General features: G+C 39.3%; 1 protein-coding gene across 1 annotated transcript in view; it reads left to right on the top strand.

The window, feature by feature from the left end:
• MMP16 (matrix metallopeptidase 16) overlaps window positions 1-20,682 on the top strand; it is a 278,412-nt gene extending 257,730 nt beyond the window's left edge. Inside the window, exon 10 of the mRNA XM_061602657.1 lies at window positions 8,516-20,682. Within this exon, the coding sequence (XP_061458641.1) occupies window positions 8,516-8,850 (335 nt within the window). The 3' untranslated portion in view covers window positions 8,851-20,682. The remainder of the gene's footprint in view (window positions 1-8,515) is intronic.
• Window positions 20,683-22,495: the final 1,813 nt, after the last annotated feature.

The following is a 22,495-nucleotide window of genomic DNA, read 5'->3' as shown; positions in this document are numbered from 1 at the left end:
CTGTTCCATACCGTGTGAATGGGAAAGTTTTGAATGAGATCAAAAAGGAGGTGGAAGATATGCTGGAATTAGGAGTGATCAGGGAATCCATCAGTCCCTGGGCCTCAAGTATTGTCCTGGTTCCGAAAAAAGATGGAACGACAAGGTTTTGCATTGATTATCGGCTAATCAATAAAATTACTGTCCCAGATGCGTATCCTATGCCTAGGGTAGACGCAATGTTAGAGTTATTGGGGGCAGCAACTATTATCTCTACACTAGATCTCTGTAAAGGATTTTGGCAAATGGAACTAGACGAACAATCCAGAGCCAAAACTGCGTTCAGTACACCAGATGGGTTATATGAGTTTGTGACCTTACCCATGGGACTAAGGAACTCACCAAGTTCATTTCAGAGGCTAATCAATACTGTGTTGCGAGGCATGTCAGATTTTGCAGTGGCCTATATCGATGACGTGGCTATTTTTAGCAAGTCGGTGCCTGAGCACGTCCAACACCTGACAACAGTATTGGAGGCCTTAAGAAAAGCAGGCCTCACAATAAAAGCTAAGAAATGCCAGTTTGGACTAAAGGAAGTAATTTATTTAGGACATAAGGTGGGGAGTGGGAAAATCACCCCCTTATGGAGCAAGGTGGAGGCAATACAAGCGTGGCCGATCCCCTTAACCAAAAAACAAGTAAGGGCATTTCTGGGTGTGGCTGGATTTTATAGGAAGTTTGTGAGAAATTTTGGGGAAATAGCAACCCCCTTGCATGAATTAACAAAGAAGAAGTGTTCTGAGCGTATGGTATGGATGGATGAATGTCAGAAGGCTTTTGATCTACTGAAGCGAGCCTTGTGCCAAGGACCCATATTAATAGCACCAGACTATGAGAAACCATTCATCGTGGCTACAGATGCGTCGGACCTGGCACTGGGAGTCATCTTGCTACAGGAGAGAGAAGGCACCAGACATCCAGTGGCGTACCTGAGTCGCAAGCTGACGCCGAGGGAGAAAAACTATTCATCGGTCCAGAAGGAGTGCCTAGCGGTCGTGTGGGGACTGAACAAGTTGCGCCCATACGTGTGGGGACGAAGATTCACAGTGACTACGGATCATCGGGCCTTGTTATGGTTGCAGACTATGAAAAACCATAACACTATGCTGCAGAGGTGGTCCTGGGCCCTACAGGACTATCAAGTGGACTTCCAGTTCATAAAAGGCAAGGACAATGTACTGGCCGATGGACTTTCCAGGCAAGTGGCTGGGACTGCAGTGACGTGACCAGACAGAGGAACAAAGAAAGACATTTTCCCCATAGAGACTTTTATTTGTTAACGCGACGTATAAATCCTGGAACAGGAATAATACTCTGCTGTTGTTTAAGGGGGGGGGGGGAAATGTGATGTTCCTATATTAATGTATATATGGTAAGTGTTGGTTGTTTAGAAGATACATGGTAAGTGGAGTGAAAGAGGGGGAGTGAATGGGCAGTAGAATGCGAGATGATTGGCTGAGTGCTTAAAATGGCTGAATGTATAAAAGGAAGAGTGAGAGTGGAATCTGGGGGGAAGAAGAGAACTGAGTGGGTTGCTTGGTGGGGTTTAGAGAGTTGTTTACCAGGAGGGAGGTGGAGTTCGGATTAGTATTGAGTAAAACCATATGCTTATGTGCCTTAAGAAGAAATCTTGTTAATCTTGTTAGCTTTGTTATCTGTAATAAATACTTAATTTGGTTTACCAAAGGCCTGATCCTTGGCTGGGGTTTCTTAGACCAGAAGGGAGGGTAAGGTAATGACCAAGGCTGAAGGGGAACTGTAACAAATGGTGGCAGCGGTGAAGAGAATAACAATACCAGTATTCAGAGTCTCTGGGAATACTAGTATTGGGATGTTACTGGTGGTTGCCTAGCAGGGGGATCTGTTGAGATCTGTGCTAGAGCGGGGAGAGAAACAATAAAAAAGGACAGTCCGGACTGGTGGAGTCCCTGGTGGTGCCTAGTGACAGGCAGTAGCCACGCGCAGGTAGGAATCTGACAGGGAGAGCCAGGGAAGGGCGTCACAAGGACCTCTCCTCTTATTCCATGACTGCTAAGCTTCCTCAGAAGTCTTTGGTGAGGTACCTTGTCAAATGCTTTTTGAAAGTCTAAGTACACTATGTCCACTGGATCACCTCTATCTATATGCTTGTTGACACTCTCAAAGAATTCTAATAGGTTACTGAGACAGGACTTTCCCTTGCAGAAGCCATGCTGGCTCTGCTTCAGCAAAGCTTGTTCTTCTATGTGCTTAGTTAATCTAGCTTTAATAATACTTTCTACCAGTTTTCCAGGGACAGAAGTTAAGCTAACTGGCCTGTAATTTCCGGGATCCCCTCTGGATCCCTTTTTGAAGATTGGCGTTACATTTGCCACTTTCCAGTCCTCAGGTACGGAGGAGGACCCGAGGGACAAGTTACATATTTTAGTTAGCAGATCAGCAATTTCACATTTGAGTTCTTTGAGAACTCTCGGGTGGATGCCATCCGGGCCCGGTGATTTGTCAGTTTTTATATTGTCCATTAAGCCTAGAACTTCCTCTCTTGTTACTACTATTTGTCTCAGTTCCTCAGAATCCCTTCCTGCAAATGTTAGTTCAGGTTCAGGGATCTGCCCTGTATCTTCCACTGTGAAGACAGATGCAAAGAATTCATTTAGCTTCTCTGCAATCTCCTTATCGTTCTTTAGTACACCTTTGACTCCCTTATCATCCAAGGGTCCAATCGCCTCCCTAGATGGTCTCCTGCTTTGAATGTATTTATAGAATTTTTTGTTGTTGGTTTTTATGTTCTTAGCAATGTGCTCCTCAAATTCTTTTTTAGCATCCCTTATTGTCTTCTTGCATTTCTTTTGCCAGAGTTTGTGTTCTTTTTTATTTTCTTCATTCGGACAAGACTTCCATTTTCTGAAGGAAGACTTTTTGCCTCTAAGAGCTTCCTTGACTTTGCTCATTAACCATGCTGGCATCTTCTTGGCCCTGGCAGTACCTTTTCTGATCTGCGGTATGCACTCCAGTTGAGCTTCTAATATAGTGTTTTTAAACAACTTCCAAGCATTTTCAAGTGATGTGACCCTCTGGACTTTGTTTTTCAGTTTTCTTTTTACCAATCCCCTCATTTTTGTGAAGTTTCCTCTTTTGAAGTCAAATGTGACCGTGTTGGATTTTCTTGGCAATTGGCCAGTTACATGTATGTTTAATTTAATAGCACTGTGGTCACTGCTCCCAATCGGTTCAACAACACTTACATCTCGCACCAGGTCCCGGTCCCCACTGAGGATTAAGTCCAGGGTTGCCGTCCCTCTGGTTGGTTCTATGACCAACTGGTCTAGGGAATAGTCATTTAGAATATCTAGAAACTTTGCTTCTTTGTCATGACTGGAACACATATGCGGCCAGTCTATGTCCGGGTAGTTGAAGTCACCCATTACTACCACATTTCCTAGTTTGGATGCTTCCTCAATTTCATATCTCATCTCAAGGTCTCCCTGAGCATTTTGATCAGGGGGACGATAGATCGTTCCCAGTATTAAGTCCCTCCTGGGGCATGGTATCACCACCCACAACGATTCTGTGGAGGAGTCTGCCTCTTTTGGGGTTTCGAGCTTGCTGGATTCAATGCCTTCTTTCACGTATAGAGCGACTCCGCCAGATATCAGCCTTTTGCTTTGAGAATGCACGAATTTCCATTTTATTTAGTTGTAAACAACTGTACATGTTACAGCAAACAATGGGCCTCCATATTTTTACTGCAGGCCAGCTGCAAATTTTCTAAATCATTTAAAGGGCAACTGTGTGTCTGAAAATACATGGTAAATGAATGCCTAGAAACATCAACCAATTGCACCTCACAGCAGAATGCTTTCGCTTACTAAAATAATGGCAAAGATACGTGAGATCTTGGCAGACAATACATATAAAGAGAAAACCATATTTGTCTTTCTGTTGGTGTTGCTGTTTTTTCAAGGCTAAATGTAAGAAAACCCCTCGGCTTCCAGAGAAGGAAAAATAAATACTCAAAGTTGCCTGGTGAAGCCTGCAGGAACAGTGCTGTTAATTTGCCCCCCAAAGTCTAGATGGCTGGATTGGTGATTGCACCAGGAGACAGTGAAACAAGAGATATAAATGGGAAACCCTACAACCTTTCTTTTTAATGGACTGCCTTCAAGTTGATCCCGATTTATGGCCACCCTATGAATAGGGCGTTCATAGTAAACAGTATTCAGAGGTGGTTTACCATTGCCTTCCTCTGAGGCTGAGAGGCAGTGACTGGCCCAAGGTCACCCAGTGAGCTTCATGGCTGTGTGGGGATTTGAACCCTGGACTCCCAGATCGTAAACCTGCTTTCAGAGAACTCTGTTGAAATTTTGCCTGAAACCATTTCTCTTCTACTCTTTACTTAAAGATTTGACTTAAAATTGTACCAGATTGCTTTACGAGAGAAACTTTAGAGGAACTGCTTCCAATTAAACAACAACTTACATTATGTTACATTAATGTAACACTAATCCTTTTAGCTCCCTAGTTCATTTATTGGTAGATGGAGACATTTGGGTAACTAGATTCAAAACAACACAAACTGGGAGATACATCTTCAGATCTTATGTCCATTTTTGAAAGCTTTTTAATAGAACAGGAACAAAATAGACATATATCATCTATAGCACCAGCTTAGCTTGCAAAAAAAAGATATGTAAGCTTTTGAGTTATGTGGAAAGCTAGAAGAAAGGTTTATATATTTAGGTAAGGGGAGTTGTCACCAAATATAGTACCCCTCCCTAACTCAAGTTCTGTCCTCCCTCTCTGTAACATGCAGTATATTTTATAACACCATCATGTTACACATTTCCCAACCTCTATCAGCCAAATCAAATTCTTACTGATTTTTAGTTGCATACTTGATTTAAGTATATATTACTTTGTTATATACCCAAAAGAGGTACTCTGCTTAAGGTTGTTTGTTCATAAATTGCCATCAGTGTGGATGGCATTTAAGGAAGCAAGAGACCTTTAAGTGCCTGAGAGTGATGGAGTGGAGAAGGTCACAGGAATATATTGGGCCTTGAAGGTTTAGACAACATCACTCTCCTTAAATTCTGTTTAATGATGGGGGCAACGCCATGGGGGGCCTTGAAGGTTATGGCTAGGTGTTTGGACTAGATGTAAGAGGAAACAGAGTTTAAGGAGGAGTGGTGTTGTTGATTTTGCGGTAGAATCCTGACAGAGGTGAGAAGAGGTGTGACAATGGAAGTACAGAGAACATTGTAGTGGTCAAGGTGAGCGACAACCAGATGTGAAACAGAGAGCTGGCTGAGGAGGCTGGGAAGAAAAGCACACTGCTTTTGTGGTGTTAATTAGCAAGTTGTAGCACAACCTGATGGGCTGAATATGATGAGCAAAGAAGAAGGTAGGATCCAACAGGATAGATGATGATGTATTCAATGAATATGGAGATACTATAAGGAGAAAGATTTGGGAGGAAATTATGACCATTTCCATTTTGGAAATAGCAAAACAGAAATATGAGACAACTGGATATTTGAAATGGGATGGACTAGGAGAATTCTGGAGCATAAATGGATATAATTGGCATGCAGGTAGTGCTGAAAGCCATGGCATTTGCTGAAGTCACCAATGATCAATATGGAGAGACAGAATAGCAAGGGCCAAGCAAAGGTCCATGAGGGTCCCCAATAGAAAGGATAGAAGCAGAAGACATTGAATAAGCAATCAGATGGGTAAAACCTAACCAGCTGGTGATAGTCATGAAAATCTACAGGAGGGATTCCCAAATTGTGGTCCATGTACCACCAGTTGTCCACGAGTTCATTCAGGTGTTCCATGGCATGTCTGTGGTTGAAGAAGGGAGATGGTGCACCCACCACACTGAATATTCATATATTTTACTTGTGGTTTTGTTGCTTCTTTTATTTCCTATAATGTATTTTATAGTATTGTAATTTGTATTCTATGGGATTACAATTGCTACAAAAGGCAGAAAAAATAATTAAGAGGTCCACCAAGACCCTCAGCCAATTTACAAGTGGTCCACGAGGGGAAAATGTTTGGGGACCACTAATCTAGGGAATAAAAATAGTTAAATGGGAGACAGTGATCACCTGTATCACAGGCAGCAGAGAGGTCAAGGAGAATTAGACCAACAGATATTGTAGTGAAGAGACAAAGTGGTTGTCAAAGATTTTGGTGGAGCAGCTTTAATAGAGTCCAGAGGGAAAAGCCACATCACAGGAGATCAAGAAAGCAGCTGGACAAAAGCAAGGACAGTGGGAATATGTTGGACAATCCAGAAGTTTTAAAGTCTGTTTTTATGATGTTTTAAAGTGTTTTTAGTTATTTTGTTTGCTACTCAGGGCTCCAGCTGGGAAGAAGGGCAGAATATAAATCAAATAATAAATAAATAAAATAAAGTTTGCAGGCAAACAGTAAAAAGGAAATTGGATCTTAGTTAAAAGGAACAGTGATAGGTCAGGGGATTTTTTTAGCAGGGCGGAATGGTAGCATGTCAGAAAGCAGCAGGGAATGAACACGGGAGAAGGAAAGGTTAACTATATGGTATAGAAGAGGTACAATGGTAGGAAAACATGATGTTGGGAAAGGGGAAACCTCCTCGCTTCCTTGTGTTCTTCTGGCTACTAGTGCTCTCCTTCGGTTAGAGAAGTGTGAGAGAAGGGGGTTTGGGAACTCAAGAAACTCAGGTTGGCTCAAAAGTAAGCTGAGCTCCTTGACTTATTTCAGAAACAGCCTGAACCAAGCCAGGGGTTGGAGGGAGGGGTTATCACTACACAACAGCATAAACATCATTGTGTTACTGTTTTCTAGTAATGGAATAAACAAACCTCTTGGATATGATACTCTTAGATAATAAACCCAGCAACACACCCAAGTATGTCACATAACTGTATGCACTAAAATTTCAGAAAGATTATTTAAATGACAGCGGTAGCACAAGATTTTTATATTACTCCATCATAAAACTATGTAACAAAAGATGGTGAAGGTCAAAAGCATTTGGGTATAGTTTGAATAGATGTGGTAAAGAGGTGGTAAACATGTCTTTGTTGAAAGAGCAACATGCCCTATAATGTTGTTGGGAAAAGAACATACTCTGTAATGTAGAAAGGGATATTCCAATTATCTTTTTCCCCCTTTTTCTTTGAGTACATCTACACATGACAGCATTATGACAGAAACGTAAGAGGCTCCCTTACAGTGAGACAGCCAATTGATCCATTTAGCTCAGTACTATCTACACTGTTCATAGGGTCGCCATAAGTCGGGAGTGACTTGAAGGCAGTACATTTACATACACTGATGGGGGCCTGTCCCAGCCCTACCGGGGCTTCAATCCAACAAAGGGTTGAATCTGCGACCTTCTGCATGGTAAGCAGATGTTCTACCACTGAGCTATAGTTTTCCCAAAAAAATGTGTGATGTTGAACAGCCACTCAGGCCCACTTGTTGCCAATCTAGACAGAAATGTACTTATCCACCAAAAAAGGCCAAGACTGTCATCTAATTTTATCACACATGCAAAATATTTTTGTTTATGAGACTCCTCATAAAACAAAATCTCTAGGTATCATATAACAGAAATAAAACAGAAACAAAAATATATAAATCTAAAAATAACACAATAATTATTCACATTTAATGTTTTTCAATATAAATATTGAAAATATTGAGGTTTTAAACAAACAGAAAAGTACATCTAAAATGGTGATGAAAGTTATTCATCTGACAAATTCCTATCATATATATAAAATAAAGGTTTGTTTAATAGTTAAAACATTTTTCAATCCCCCTTTGGCACACACAAGTCTTCTCAAGGCAGTTCACATTAAAACAACAACTAACCTCATAAAATAAAAAGCAACAATAACTGTTTTTTTAAAAAAAATCCCAGCAGATAAAACATCAAACAGACCAAAATAGTAGAATGTTTGTTGGAATAAAATCAACATGATGTATCAGAAGAGGTCTAGTTACATAGTAGAGAGAATTGTTATACATTGTCCAGTAGTATTTCACACAATACAAGCTGGAAATCGTGTTTGAAGATAATTAACTCTGGCTTGTCAAAGGTCTTTTCTGCCATAGTTTGTATTTCTCCACTAATCAGATATTGCTGGCAACATCTATTGGAGAGTTATTTATGATATATTTAAGGTTCAGATATAATTTTAAAATGTTGGGTGCAAAAAATATTTTTACTGTGCAATAGAAGAATCCTGTATTCCCTTCTGTGAAGAATTGTATAATGAAGGTGAAAATGTATAATAATTGTTGCTGCTAGTAAGGTATGGAGACATGAGGCCATGTTGGGTGGATCTTTGGCAAGACTGGGAGACAGTTTATTAATGTTTAAATTTTAGTTTTAATCCCCATTAACTCTAGAATTTCAGTAGTTTCTTGTTCATGTGTTGTTTAAAATGACTACATTACAGTTCGTTCATATAATTATTACCCTTTTGTTTCTCAGGCTTCACATATTTCTACAAAGGCAAAGAATACTGGAAATTTAACAACCAGATGCTCAAGGTGGAACCTGGATACCCCAGATCCATCCTAAGGGATTTTATGGGTTGTGATGGACCAGCAGACCGGGATAAAGACCGACACAGCCCTCAGGATGACGTAGACATTGTCATCAAACTGGACAACACAGCCAGCACTGTGAAAGCCATAGCCATTGTCATTCCCTGCATTCTGGCCCTCTGCCTCCTTGTCTTGGTTTACACTGTGTTCCAGTTCAAGAGGAAAGGAACACCCCGGCACATACTGTACTGCAAACGCTCTATGCAAGAGTGGGTGTGATGTAAGGGGTTTTTTCCCTCTCTCCCAGGAGTTTGTGGTAACTTGAGATCAACAAAAGAGCTGTTATGCAGTTTCCTACTTAGGAGCAGGCATCTGTTCGCCTCAACCAGGGCTGATCTTTAAAACCCAGGGGGCTGCCTGCTCTGCACATGAAGTGAGAGTTCACTCCAGTGGGAAGCTTCCATCATACACAGTATCTGCTGTCCCTCCAGTTCTTTGTCTTTCCTTGTCATTCGGTTCTAGCCTTTCCTCTGCACGCTCAATACCCAATGCAAAATTATCAGGATTTTCATAAAGGAGGAAATATAGCAGCAATCTGGGAAGAAAGAATCTCCAGTGTCTCTCTTGGGGTCTTTTGTCCCTTTTGAAGCCTGCTCCCCTTTGAAAGAGTTTTGCGTGAGGTTTTAAACAAACAAAAAATGTATTCAGTTTTTTTTAAAAAAAGAGAAAAGATAGAGCAACTATAACGCAACAATCACAATGGAACTTTTCAGGAAGTGTGAAGACCCAAAACAGCTTTGTCTCCAAAGAGGTTTGCTTTCTGTCAGCTACGGATATAGTCCTATACTCCTACACATAATTTTTTGTCAAGTGGGAGACCAGGATGACACACAGGAATTCAGACTGTTTGGACAGCCATTTTCCAACAAATAAGGGGCCAAAATATCTGCAATATAGTAACAGCCTTAATGATACATTCATTTTGTGTTTTATACAGCTGTTCTGACCTATGTCCTCAATGTTTTAACACATTTATATTCATTACTATATTCAGATAGTATCTTTTTTATTGATTGCTTTAGATTTTGTTGGTTTCCTGCCTCCTCTTTTTTATTTTTATTTCTTTCTATTTTTTTCCAGAGCTGTACCAGGCCAACAGCCCCAGACTTTCCATAGGTCTGTCAGAAACACTTATGTTGAAACCATAGCAGAAAGCAGGAAGTCTGTGAAGTAGATTGCAGTGAACTAAAGTGACACTTAATGTTACAAAGAAGCATAATGCTAGTATTAGGTTTATGTAATCAATGACCCTTTGAGAACTATAGGTTTATAGATCTTCACGGCTACTAATATTGGCAGTCTTGAAATTACAGGACTGCACAGCTTAAAGAGATTCTGGATTCTAAAGCGTATCTCCTATGATTTACAAGTTCCTTCATAGGCAATCCGAAAATCATATCAGATCTGCAAAGCCTCTCCTTTCTTCTCTCTCAACACCATTGATTTCTGTGCCCTCTTCTGCTGTTCCAATGGCTGTGGGAATAGTGCTGGCAGCCATGTTTCCATATGACACTGCATAGTACCATAACAAAACATGAGACAATGGTACCATAACAAAGCTGAGACAATGGTAGGTCTGGCAGTAGGTTGGATACCACACAATTACAATAACCTGAAATAAGAGGGTTTTTTTTAAAAAAAAAATCTTGCTTTATTGATGATAATACAATATAAGCAAACAATGTATTTGCCAGTTGGCATCCAAGTGGTATTTTTTTTAAATGAAATAAACTGTAGCAGAGAGAACACAAGTGGCTATAATTATAGCTTAGTCTCATGTTCCTCAATTCATGATATAGCAAGCTGCTCCAGCAGTCCTCCCACATCTCAGCTGCTTCTTTTCTCCAATCATCATAGTACCATGTTGTGGTAGCCTCCAGTGTCCCATCAACAAACAACTGGCTTCCCTTATGCTATTGATTAGTGTATGTGCTAACACGGCATGATGCACATGGCAATGATCATGATGGGTAACAGCATGTTTATTACATGCAAATAACCTTTCATTTGGTACTGTGCTTATATGAACATGGATAGTGTATCAGCAAATCACATTACCTGGGACTGAAGAGATGGAAGTAAATAAGGCTAGAGACAGACAGTGTTTTTGAATTAGATGAAGGAAGTGTGAAAGGGAACGTTGACTATGGAGCGTATTGACCCTGTTCATTGGTTTTGCAGTCTTTTGTTGTGCTGTAAAAACCCTTTGACTAGAAATGACAGCAGCAAAAAAAGAAAACATTTCATACATCCCAAGAAACAATGCTCCTGTCATACTACCTTCAACTCTCATAAAAGGTTTTGTCCTTCTCCAGGCTGAGAGCAACAGGAACATGGGACTGATGGTGCAACCAAGTGGAGCTGTAATGTCCAATAGCTAGCTTAACTCTTTAAATTTGGTTCTGCTTAAGTATTGTGTTTCAAACTATGCTGCAGGATTATTGAATTTGCCTTGCAACATGGAGACATGCAGGTGTAGGTAACCACTCCAATGAGAACTAGAGAGCAATGACTCTGACATTGCATGAGTGCTCCCCCCCCCAAGTGTTGCCAATTGGGTGTTTGCCTTAGTCCTCAAAGGGTCTATGAATCGGCTGGCATTTAGCTGTGCTTTAAATCACTGATAGAACCAAGGGACCACCAAAGCGTTGTGTCATCATGTGTAATATTATGCTTACAGCAGAATTGCCATTTTCATGTGACCTGCAGAGCAGGTTATGTATCAATATTTTTTCCTAGAGAAAAGTCGGCAACTGACAGACCTCTTTTATTGATTTTAGGAGCTGCTTCTCACAGTGACAGGCTTCTTACAGTCACTGGGCTGTGAACTTATTAAATGTGTTCAGAAAGAATGCACCCCACAAGTCAGATACCTGGCTTTTTATGAAAGCTAGGAATCCAGGGGAGTAGCTTTTGAAACAATGAACAGCTTGTCTTGAACTATATTGATCTGTTGATTGTCATTACTGAGTTAAACATAGTCTTCTGTGGGGGGGGGGGACACCCTTTGCTGTCTGAATTTCCGTACAGTGTACTGTTGATGTCTTTACTCTTTGACCTTTAACTTGCAAACTGGCATAAACTCAACGGGAAATCTGGTGTTGCTGTTCCGTTTGGATTGGGACTAGGCTTTTACAACCAAAAAAAGGGCCTATGCATACATAGTCCAAACATTTGCCTGTTTTGGTAGAGGAGGACAGTGGGTGTAATACACTCAGAAGCCCACCTCCCACCGATGGTGTTAAATAGGCAGCACCTGGTAGCATTCTTGCTCAGCTCCCATTTATTTCACTGGGGAGTGATACAGGAGAGTTTCCCAATAGAATGTGCCCAGTATTTGTAGCAGGTAGTACCTAGATGGAACAGTTGCTATGTATACATGCACACTCTAAAAATGAACTTCGGTGGAAACTTGTTTTAGTGCAACTTTCCATATAAAACCTGTCCTTTCTGCAAATGACATAAATGATGACATTCTAAAACACACTAAAATGTTAAAATACTTGAAAATGGCCATCATTGGCTTTTACATCAAAGTTTTTTTATATTAGACTCAATTTCTCACTGATTTCCTAATCCACATTGCTGAATCATTTTTGAGAGAGTGTAAGTATATATGCGTATTATTTTTTGGTAATGAATAGCTCGACTGCCTTGAATTTATATATATAGTGAGCATAGCATGAAGATTAGTATGCCTTTTTATTCAGTCAAACATGATTTGAGTTTTTGTTTTATTTTGAGGATTTATTTTATAGTCACGTGAGGCATGCTGTACAGCATTGCAAGGATGTTGTTTTCTTTGAGCATATACAGATGTGTGGATGGACAACAAAAATGAAGAGAAATTGGTTGCTTTATGGCACCTATGCAATGCAAATAGAATTTAGGAGTGTCTTAGAGGTACTGTTTGCAGTATGCTAAAGGCTGCATTGCTGAGACCATTGCATTATCCCGGTATATCCATTTCAGTTGTTGGTGAAGCCCTCCCCTCCACCTCACTTTGGAAACATTCCTATTAGTTGGCGTCACCATGCACTGGTTATTATTTTGCTTCAAGCAGAAATCTAGAAATTATGTTCTGTTATAGGCAAAAAAGAGCATGTCCCTTTGCCCTACTGCTGTCCATAGGATAACTCAGCAGGTTAACTAAAATAAACTGTTTTAGTTGTTTTTGTTTGTTTTACTGTAGCCAATAGATTTATGTTACTGTAGCCCTATTCAGGGATTCAAAGAATGTGTGAGGGTATAAAGTATGTGTAAAAGGGATATAGGCCAACCCCAACCTCAGTATCCCAATCCTCTCTTCTAAGGTCTACAGGGGGCTTCTGCATGCATTTGGCTGAACAGGACTGGAAGCCTCACAGTGATCAGGAAGCCTGCATTGCAGCATTCCTGATGCAAGGAGGCAATCTAAGCACATTCAGCCAAACATGCTTACAAAGACCCTTCAGATCTTCCCACTCAAGACTGGAAGGTCAGGAACGGAGCCAGCAGGGACTCTGGGATGGGGGCAGTGCACACACCCCAGTACCCGCTACATATCTTATATCCTCATTCATTCTTTAAACACTTAAAAGGGCTTGAAAGAGTCCAAAACATGGTGAGTGTTGGTATTCACATGTATACACTGACAATCCTTGACATACGTTGTGACTGTCTAAATTTAGATACACTAGTGAATGTAGATAGCTTCCTGAATGTGATTGACAGCATTCACTAACATATGTCTGAAAAGTGGGGAGGCATTCACAATATTGGCACATGAATATCAACATTCACTAAATTTTGGATCTTTGCTGCAACCTATATATTACCATGAGTATGGTGCTCCAGTTTATTTTTATTATTCACTTGAACATTTCACTCCACTTTTAGAGCTTATCTTATGGCAGCATAGAATTTCAGTGCAAATGGTTTCCTGGAAAGCAGTGAAGAAACTAAGCATGTTGCTGGTTGCTCTTTTTATAAGGTAATATAAATGTTTATATTTGGAGGATTTAGCATAAAGTAATTACGAAGCAGGGAGGTGTGATCATGTGCAGTGCTTGATATAAGGTACATCATGATTATGTGAATGCTCAGTAAGTTGATCTATTTAAAAGTGCATTATATATTACAGAGCAGGAGAAGGTGAATTGAAAAAAGAGTTTGGGCATGATTTTGCCATACAGGTCAAAGTTGTATTAGCTTTTCTATTACAAATTTCTATTTTATGAAGCAATCATTTGATAGTTTTCCCCAGGATCTTGTATCCCATGTGTTAAAGCTAATTTTAGAAATGTGTTTGTGTTTAACTTAAAAAGTTCAAAAATAACAGTGTGAATTTACCAGCTTAGATGATGAACTTCTACAAGATTTTTTAAAAAAGTTACATTGGAGGGGAAACTAATAAGTCATTTGCATTTTGTCCAAAGTAAATCCAACACATTTTTAAGGCTGCTTTTCTGCTAAGCTATTGGTGAGGGCTTAACATGATCTCCAATTTTAGCATGAAAAAATGCAGAAGAAAAAACAGCATTTGATTCTGAATAAATGACATCTCCCCATGTGTAGTAGTATATTTCATAATGTTTTTAATAAAATCAGAAAGGATCCTGTGGCTCCTCAAAAGCAAACAAATTTATTGTAGCAAGAACATTTGTTGGCAAAAGCCTGCTTCATCAGATATGTGAAACAGACAGTGAAAACATTAGATTTATATCAATAATATATGGGATCAGTTGAGAGAAGCTGTTTTCAAAAATACATCTGTATTCATATTGTCACAGTCCACAATGTGGATCAGTGCAATGCAAAAATATACATGTCATCAATCTATTACAATTTATAGTTATGGTGTGTTGTATGTTGATAAATAGCACAATATTATTTGCCATAAATCAGGAAAAAATCTCTCTGAGATAGCCATTTATCAGAAAAATAGAAATTTAAGTAAATACTTTTATAGATATTTACTTGATATGCTTGATTGGAAAGAATATGATCTTGCTCCAAAGGAGCCCTTTTTAAGTCTCCCTAATTTAAATGTAATATGCATTTTATAACTTCTTAGTGACATTTTTGAGGCAGGTGTATGATTTTAAGCATAAACATAGAACAAAAAGTGTATGAACACACTAACCATTGCAATTAAATTTAGTAGACTCTCTTGTCTAACAATTAGGGAGATGATTGACCAGACCCCTCACACTAGTGTCTCATTGACATACATGTGCTCTGTGAACCTATGTAATACATATATATCTTCTCTTGATCTATCCAGCCTAACAGGATTATTGTGCAGCATAATTCTATACTTATCTACTGCATATGTTTACTTAAAAGTCCCGTTGATTCAATGGAGTTTATTCTCCAGTAAGTGTGACCTTATTAACATCTGTGGTTTGGGGGACATTGCAACAATTCCATTAGTGACTGCTTCAGAGTCCTGTATTTGGGCACTGCAGCTACTACATGTTAAGAGTTATATGCATCATTTTATCTTGAATACCTCTGATTGGTTCCTGGTGCCACCATGCTGTTGTTAATAAAATGGCAGTCTCAGCATCTAACAAAGCACAGGATCCTATTCTGGCTTGTTGATAAGAACTCAAGTAAATTACTTGACATCCTTGAGTGAAGTCTAAGTACTTATCATCTTTCAGATAGAGATGTGAACAGCATCTACTGAAAAATACTACATTTGAGGTTGCCTGTTGATTTGAAAGGTTGGCCTGGCGTACCCAATGTGTTAATCGGTGTTTTTGGCTTTAGAAGATAACACAGCTGGTCAAACAATGCGGAATCTATAGATTCTACCCCCTTGTAAAGCTAGTTGGTATCCAGATCAGCCGAACAGAGTTAGTATTGACCACAATAATGGGATCAGACTGATGCACAAACGTTTTGATTGCCACTGTTTTGCCCTATATAGCCAGACAAATATATCATGCAAGAACTACCACTACTGTTTGCCTTACCAGATTTATTTTTATTTTTGGAAAAATCAAGAGTTGGAGGATACCAGGAAAACATCTGCGTTCAACAGGATATTTGAAACATCCAAATAGTTTCTGCTTTCTTCCTCTTTTCTTCCCTTAGGCCTTACGTTTCTTTTATGTAATATTGTACCAGATATATGGCTAGTACGTCAAGGTCAGCAGCGGGCCATATAAACTAAATGCCGATAGGTTATGTATTAACCTAGAGGCAGTATATCAGAACAGAACTGATCAGGTTTGTGTTCTCTTTTGCACAAGCTTGACAGAAAATTTAGAAGTTCATACAGTATTCCTGCCCTTAGAGCCATTATTGGAAGTGCCTCAACAATAGAAACACAACGCAAGCCTGAAAAATCTCTGTGATCAAGGAGAGGCTTGCAGATAATACATTAACATAGCCTTTTGTCAACCTGGTGCCCTCCAGATGTTTTGGACTATAACTCCCATCAGTCCAAACGAGAACGACCATGCTGGATAGAGATGATGGGAGCTGTAGTCCAAAACATCTGGAGTGTGCCAGGTTAGTGAAGGCTACATTAACAAATAACATTTGAGTGCTGGCAGTATGCATTTAAGCTATTGCTACAAAACCATCATGAGCAAAAGCCATCGTAAAGTCAGGGTAACCACAGTGTTGCTGTCATTTAAAATAACCCCATACATGACTCTGTTTAGGAGATAGGTATGGTACTTATGCCAACTACTGTACATTGCAAATGCAATGGATCCACTTCTCAGTAAGTCTGCTTGTCATGTATGCTAATTCCATGTGTGTCCCTAGGTTCTGGGTAGATGTTTACCTCCATTTTTCGGTTTGTGATAAGCATGCATAGCAATAATATATTACAGTCTGTTGTACATTATTATTTTGGCATGGCTAGGGTTTTCATAAGGAACTACATAAATCATATTACTAAAAAATAAATACTAACCTGATGTGGGAAGGATACCTGAAATCTGGAAAAAAATATGTAGTGACACAAGGAAATGTTTGTGAAGCTCTCCAATGCAGTGGAGATTAAGTTCTTTCCCCCGCCTCAATTAAATCAGGGATGGGAAGGTTCACAAGGTGGATTCCCTCTTCTTTGTTATGGCACCTTGACTGCGGAACACCCTGCCAAAATAAGTCCTGATTCTGTCATTTTTTTGGCACCAGGTAAAACCTTTGTCTTTCCCATTGCATTTTAGTTTTTTAGCCTTTCCTATTGTGTTTTACTGCCTCTTAAAAGTTATTTTGATTGTTTGTTATGATTTTATATTTCATGGTGCTATGATCAATTTTGGTCTTATTTTTACACTGCCCTGATAACTAATTGATGAAGGGGGGATATTTTAATGTGCCCTTATTGAAGCACCAGCCCATGATATTTTGCTGCTTAAAGCTGAGCATCAAGTGGCAACCCACCCAACACTTGCTGTATCATTTCTGACATTGATTTCTGTTTTCTCCTGACCCCTAAATTCCATTGCCTGACATCCTGCTTCATCTTGCCGCATGGTAGGGCCAGCCCTGTGTTGTTTACAAGACATAGCAAAAAGAAAGACTACCTTTTGCAGGAACTGTGATACTTAATTCTTCATAGGGAAGTGCTGTTGATGTCCACCAATCATGTCTCAAAACATTATCCCATTGAGCTAAATAGGACCTACAAGTCAACTTTGGCTGAAAAGTGTCCGAGTTTCCCAAGCTCTTGTTTTCTCATGAAGGTTATCAAATAAAAAGAAATACTTCTATACTATTATATTTAAGTGGTTGTTCAATATGAGGATGTAAAAAAAAGTTACCCTCAATTAAATTATTTCATGGATGTGCACTTTATTATATGCCATCTTACTAGGTTGTTACATGAAAAAGTGATCTTCCAGCAGGGCAAAATGAGCAACATCAATCCAACAACATTGTGTAGGCTTTGGAAAGGCATCCTGTGGACCAATATATAACCCAGCTGAGCTGGAATATGTTCTTGACAATTAAATCAACAGGATGGATTCAGCTGAAATGCAAACAAACTCCTCCACTCATTAATAGATGGGCATTTTGCTTTACTTCTAGCAACATTTTTGGCCACCTAATATGGAGGGATTGAATTCAACCCAAAGGAATTTCTCCTTTGTGTGCCTGTGTGCTGTGCTTATTAAATGTTGCTGTGTTGCTATCTTGCTGTGCACCTTCAGTAGCCTCTGACTGTTTAACTAGCATTGTTGTGCTTTTGGATTACAAATTGGATTAGTGCATGCATTGTCCTTTAACATCAAGCCACCACATAATAACACATGTCTTTGGCCTTACATTTCAATCAGTCATTGACTTGCACTGAAATAAGGGGAAACTAAATTGCACTGCCAGAAATCATTACCTTGAATTGGAGTATTTAAATGCTGATGCCAGGTGATTTTCCCTGCCCCAAGAGTGATGTAAAAAGCAGTGTTGTGTCACCATGGTGTCATTTTATATTGCCTGACGTTGGGGTGACTGAATATTACAGTGGACTGGATTTTGACAAAGTTAGCATTCATTTGCACAGGTGCCTTTAATTTTTATTAGAAAGTATGCTCATTATTGAGCCTGTCCTTTTGCTACCCAAATGTTCCCTGTGGGCAATGGTTCTGTGCATCCATCAGATTCATAAGAGAGCCCTGGTCACCCATCAGAATCACTTTAGCATAATCACAACTGAGCCTGGGATAGCCCTGTTACTTTTCCTACAGACAAGAGTCCTGAGATGGTGAGAAAATCTGTTATTTTACCCATATTGTTGCCAGCCCCTCCAACTAAGTAATTCCTCTCCATAGCCCATACTGTTTACAGTCGATGAGCCCTGGACGTTCTGTAAATCTGCAGGGAAAGCTGCAGATCTTGTAATATTAGCAGTTTATTTTACAGAATATGGGGGGATATACAGGAACTATTCAGAAGTGACCTATTTATTTATTGTCATAGCTGAAGCATGGTAGTACCTTTTTTGTCATTTCCATGGCAGTGCCTGTTTAGAGATTTCAGGGGATATGGTCATATTTTCCAATATGCTTCAGAAAGGTTGTCTACTACCAATTCTCCTGAATTAAAAGCTGGTCTAGTGCTTGTCTGGTCGGTTGCCTTTTGCTGGAAATGATCTAGGAAATGATTTATATTCTGACTCTTGGCTGTCTTCCTGATTTTCAGCTTCCACTGTTCCCAGTGCTTGTTGAGAAACCTATTTTTCTCCCACACCTGGCCGTTTATATTTCTGCAACTAGTCTTTGGACAGATGTATGTTTGCTTTCCTCTACCTCTAAGGACCTAACCAAACCATACAAGCAAATTTGTATACCAAAAGACCAGTAGCAGTATAAATAAAACAAAACAAAACCCATGTTGGGAGAGGGATAACTGAAACAGAAAAAAATATGGGAAAGGATACTAGTGCCACCTTGGACTGCTTTGGGAGGAAGGATAGGATAGAAATTTAATAAATAAATTAGTATTAACCCTTATCATTCTAAATTGTGTCCCTAAGTTGCTTTTCACTGCAGAATTCCAAAGGTGTCATTTTGCAAATATACATTTGGAAGTCTACAGAGTGATGAGTGGCAAGAGAGGTAGCTTTGTGTGAAACATCAGCAGACAGAGGATTCTCAGTTGTTTTTGTGTTCCAGTTCACCTCCAAAGTGGGTTTTCTCTCCAATAATTAAAAAAAAAAAGCCCCCAGGATTTTGTTACTTATGTTTTCAACAAATATACAGCCAGGCTATTAGTTACAAACGGCTATCAAGAACGTTGAATACCAAGGAAATTTTATTTGTAGCTTCAGTAAGATGTGGATTGCATCCTCAGTGGAACTTAGCGCACAGGATTTGGCACAGGATTGTACGTACTGTGATTACAATGTGTTAGTTTGGGGAGCAGAGCCGTCTTCTGACATGATTATTACAAGTTCAACTAATTGTTGAAAATTAGTTCCCCGCTTTTTTGGGGGGGGGGATTAAAGATATCTTGTTTACCTTCACACATACAACACTTACATTTGGTTTTGAGTTCCATACCTTTAACCTAAAAATATTTTAATGCAGCCCTAACAACAAGCCAGAATGGAAATCGCCTGTCATGGGTTACGGTATGCCAAAATATTGATCGGAAACAACACCTTAATATAGGCAATTATTGCTATGGTGGCCCCGCTGTATGAGATCTATCCAACAAGCAAACTCTATACACCTGTGCTTAAGGTATACAGTCTTATTTTTCCCCCATTTGTGTCCATACATATATTATGCCAGAGTTTGGTTCACAGTGCTGCATGTAAGCAAAGAGACAAACGAGAACATATATCTATTTCTAAAGACCTAATTTCTTTTTATACATTTTTTTTTAAAAAATATGTTACTGTATGATTTCTACAGCAGTCTTTGCATTAATATTTTAAAATAAATACCATTTTATTCTTTCAAGTACTTTCTATGGACAAACACAAAGCTTGTTTGTGTGCAAAAGTGAGGCTGACTAAATGGTGCTAAAGTGTATATTGACTGTCAGATATAATCAGGCAAAAATTGTGGTGCTTAGACAGATTTTCTTCATTTTTCATTTTTTTCTTGATCAATGCATTTAACAGTGTTTTATTATTCACACATTCTTTTATTAGTAAATTAAGGCATCATAGTGCACTATTTAATAAAAATGGGTTAATTAATCTATGTACCAGCTCACCAAGCTATTATCATTTAACTCCTTATAACATTGCATAATTAAAGGTCAAGGGGTCATGATATTAATCTCATTGCTGTTCACTCATTACATGACTGAACATTTTTGAACAAAATACTTATGTTTACAATAGTATAATAACCCTTTGACTGCTGCGGCAACCTTTAACCACAAAATTAAAACGTCACATGCTAGAAATGTCTTTTTGGTTCTTGTCCTGGCAATCAAAGAGTTAAGGGCTGTGCAGTGATTTGTTTTCTATTTATTAATTTCTATTTATTTTTTTGTATTCATTTGAGGAGGGGGGTTGGGGTGGGGCAGTTCTCGTCTGCTGTAAGTGTCTTAACAAAGGGAAGGGTTGAAATTGCTTTTTTTATACTATCTTATGTACTTACCATCATTTCATTGTGTTGTAATTAAAAAAAACCTGTCAATAAATAAGAAAGCAGAAAAAGTGTTTCTTCCATCTGTTGTGGTTTTGCTATAGCAACAAACAAGCACCTTCTGCCATTCACCTGCTTCATATGGCATACAGGGATGGGGTGGATGGGACCAATGGAGGAGACAGTGATTTTGCTGAAACTCATGATTATGTAGTTCAGCATCTAAACTGTCTAGCTCATAAAGTGCAGAAGCAATACAAATCAAACACTATTTGTCTCAAAATTCTTCAACAACCTTCAACCTGGGGCCCTCCAGATGGTTTGGACTACAGCTCCCATCAGCACAGCTGGCTGGTGCTGATGGGGTTGTAGTCCAAAACATATACAGGGGGCGAAGTTGGTAGAAGCTGTTCTGCAACTTGCAACGGAAAATGCATTGCCCTGAACACAGGCAACTGGGAAGAAAGGTGTTTTTTCCTTGTTTCACCATAAGCCAAAGAGGTTCGGAAAACAAAGTTTGAAGGGACCACTAACAAAGCCTGTACAAAAAAAAAGGTTTTCTATATATTGTTGGACTCTTGGATTTAGGAGTTCAGGTTAGACAAGCTCATGGGCTGCACAGCTTCTTTCCCCCCATGTTTCAGGAGAATAACTGGGCTGTACCATGAGTCCCTGAAGCCATAAAAAATTGCTATCTGGAGCTGTTAGCTTAGCTGTGTTTGAGCTAAGATTAGTGTCGAGGACAACAAACAGAGAAGGCTTTAAACCAATGTAATGCAGCACAACCAACATTGCTAGTTCATTTGGAACTCTTGAGTGGAAAATAGTGTTCTCCCCTGGAGTTTAAAAAAACCTCATAATTGGTGACCCAGTCCCAAATTGAACTTAATGGAGTTTGCTCATCACTAGTTGGAGGATTGAACTAAACAGCTTTCTGACTTTTCAAGTGCAATAGGGAGGCTAGCAATGTGCTCAAGTCTTGGTGAAAAATAAGAGCAGGAAAAACACTTCTGCCACTCCATTTCCACTTCCCCAAATGGAACCCTCTCGTGTATAAATGGTAAGATTCAACATTTCAAAGACTGGGAAGAATTCTCAATATCAGAGTGGCTAGTGATTGTTAAGATGGGGAGATGAATCCATCCCTGAGCTTCTAAATTTGCACATATAACAAGTGCCATGTTCTCCCCAGTTCTTTGCAAGTAAAATGTGTTTTGAAACTTCATGGATGCCCTTTGTAGGCATTTCCAGTTTGTCAGTTCTAAAATTTGCTTACAAGTTGCAGGACAATCTTACAGGAAGTGTACAAGAAGATAAAATGAATGGAGGAAACATATGACCTGATTAATGCAACAAACGAATGGCCTGTGGTTAACTTCTTTGTGAATATAAAACAATCCACTTCTGGCCTGTGAATCTATTTCTGATTGTGCACATCACCCCTTTACTCAACTTTAAGTAAAACACAGGTACAAAATACGCATTCTTCCATTCCTTGCATGAAGTTGGAATCTGGAATTTGGGACATGGGCCTCAAGCTGCTACTGACACAGCTGGCCCAAGGCTTACTTTAGCTGCAAGACAGACACACAACTTTCCACAAATACCCTCCTTCAGAAAGGGCATTAGAAAGGTCCCCGATATTTTTAAAAATGCTTTTGTTCAGCACTGGTATCTTTTTTTTTTACTTTCCATAATATTTTCCTAATTGTAGGTGATGGTGTGGGAAATTTGTTTTGGTGGTTTAAATGTTATCCCATATCTCACCCATCTCCACACCTAAAACAGGGTTACTTGGAAACAAATGGCCAGAA

The sequence above is a fragment of the Rhineura floridana genome, chromosome 1 (assembly GCF_030035675.1).
Source record: "Rhineura floridana isolate rRhiFlo1 chromosome 1, rRhiFlo1.hap2, whole genome shotgun sequence".
NCBI classification, from domain to species: domain Eukaryota; kingdom Metazoa; phylum Chordata; class Lepidosauria; order Squamata; family Rhineuridae; genus Rhineura; species Rhineura floridana.
This window is presented reverse-complemented; position numbering and strand designations above follow the sequence as displayed.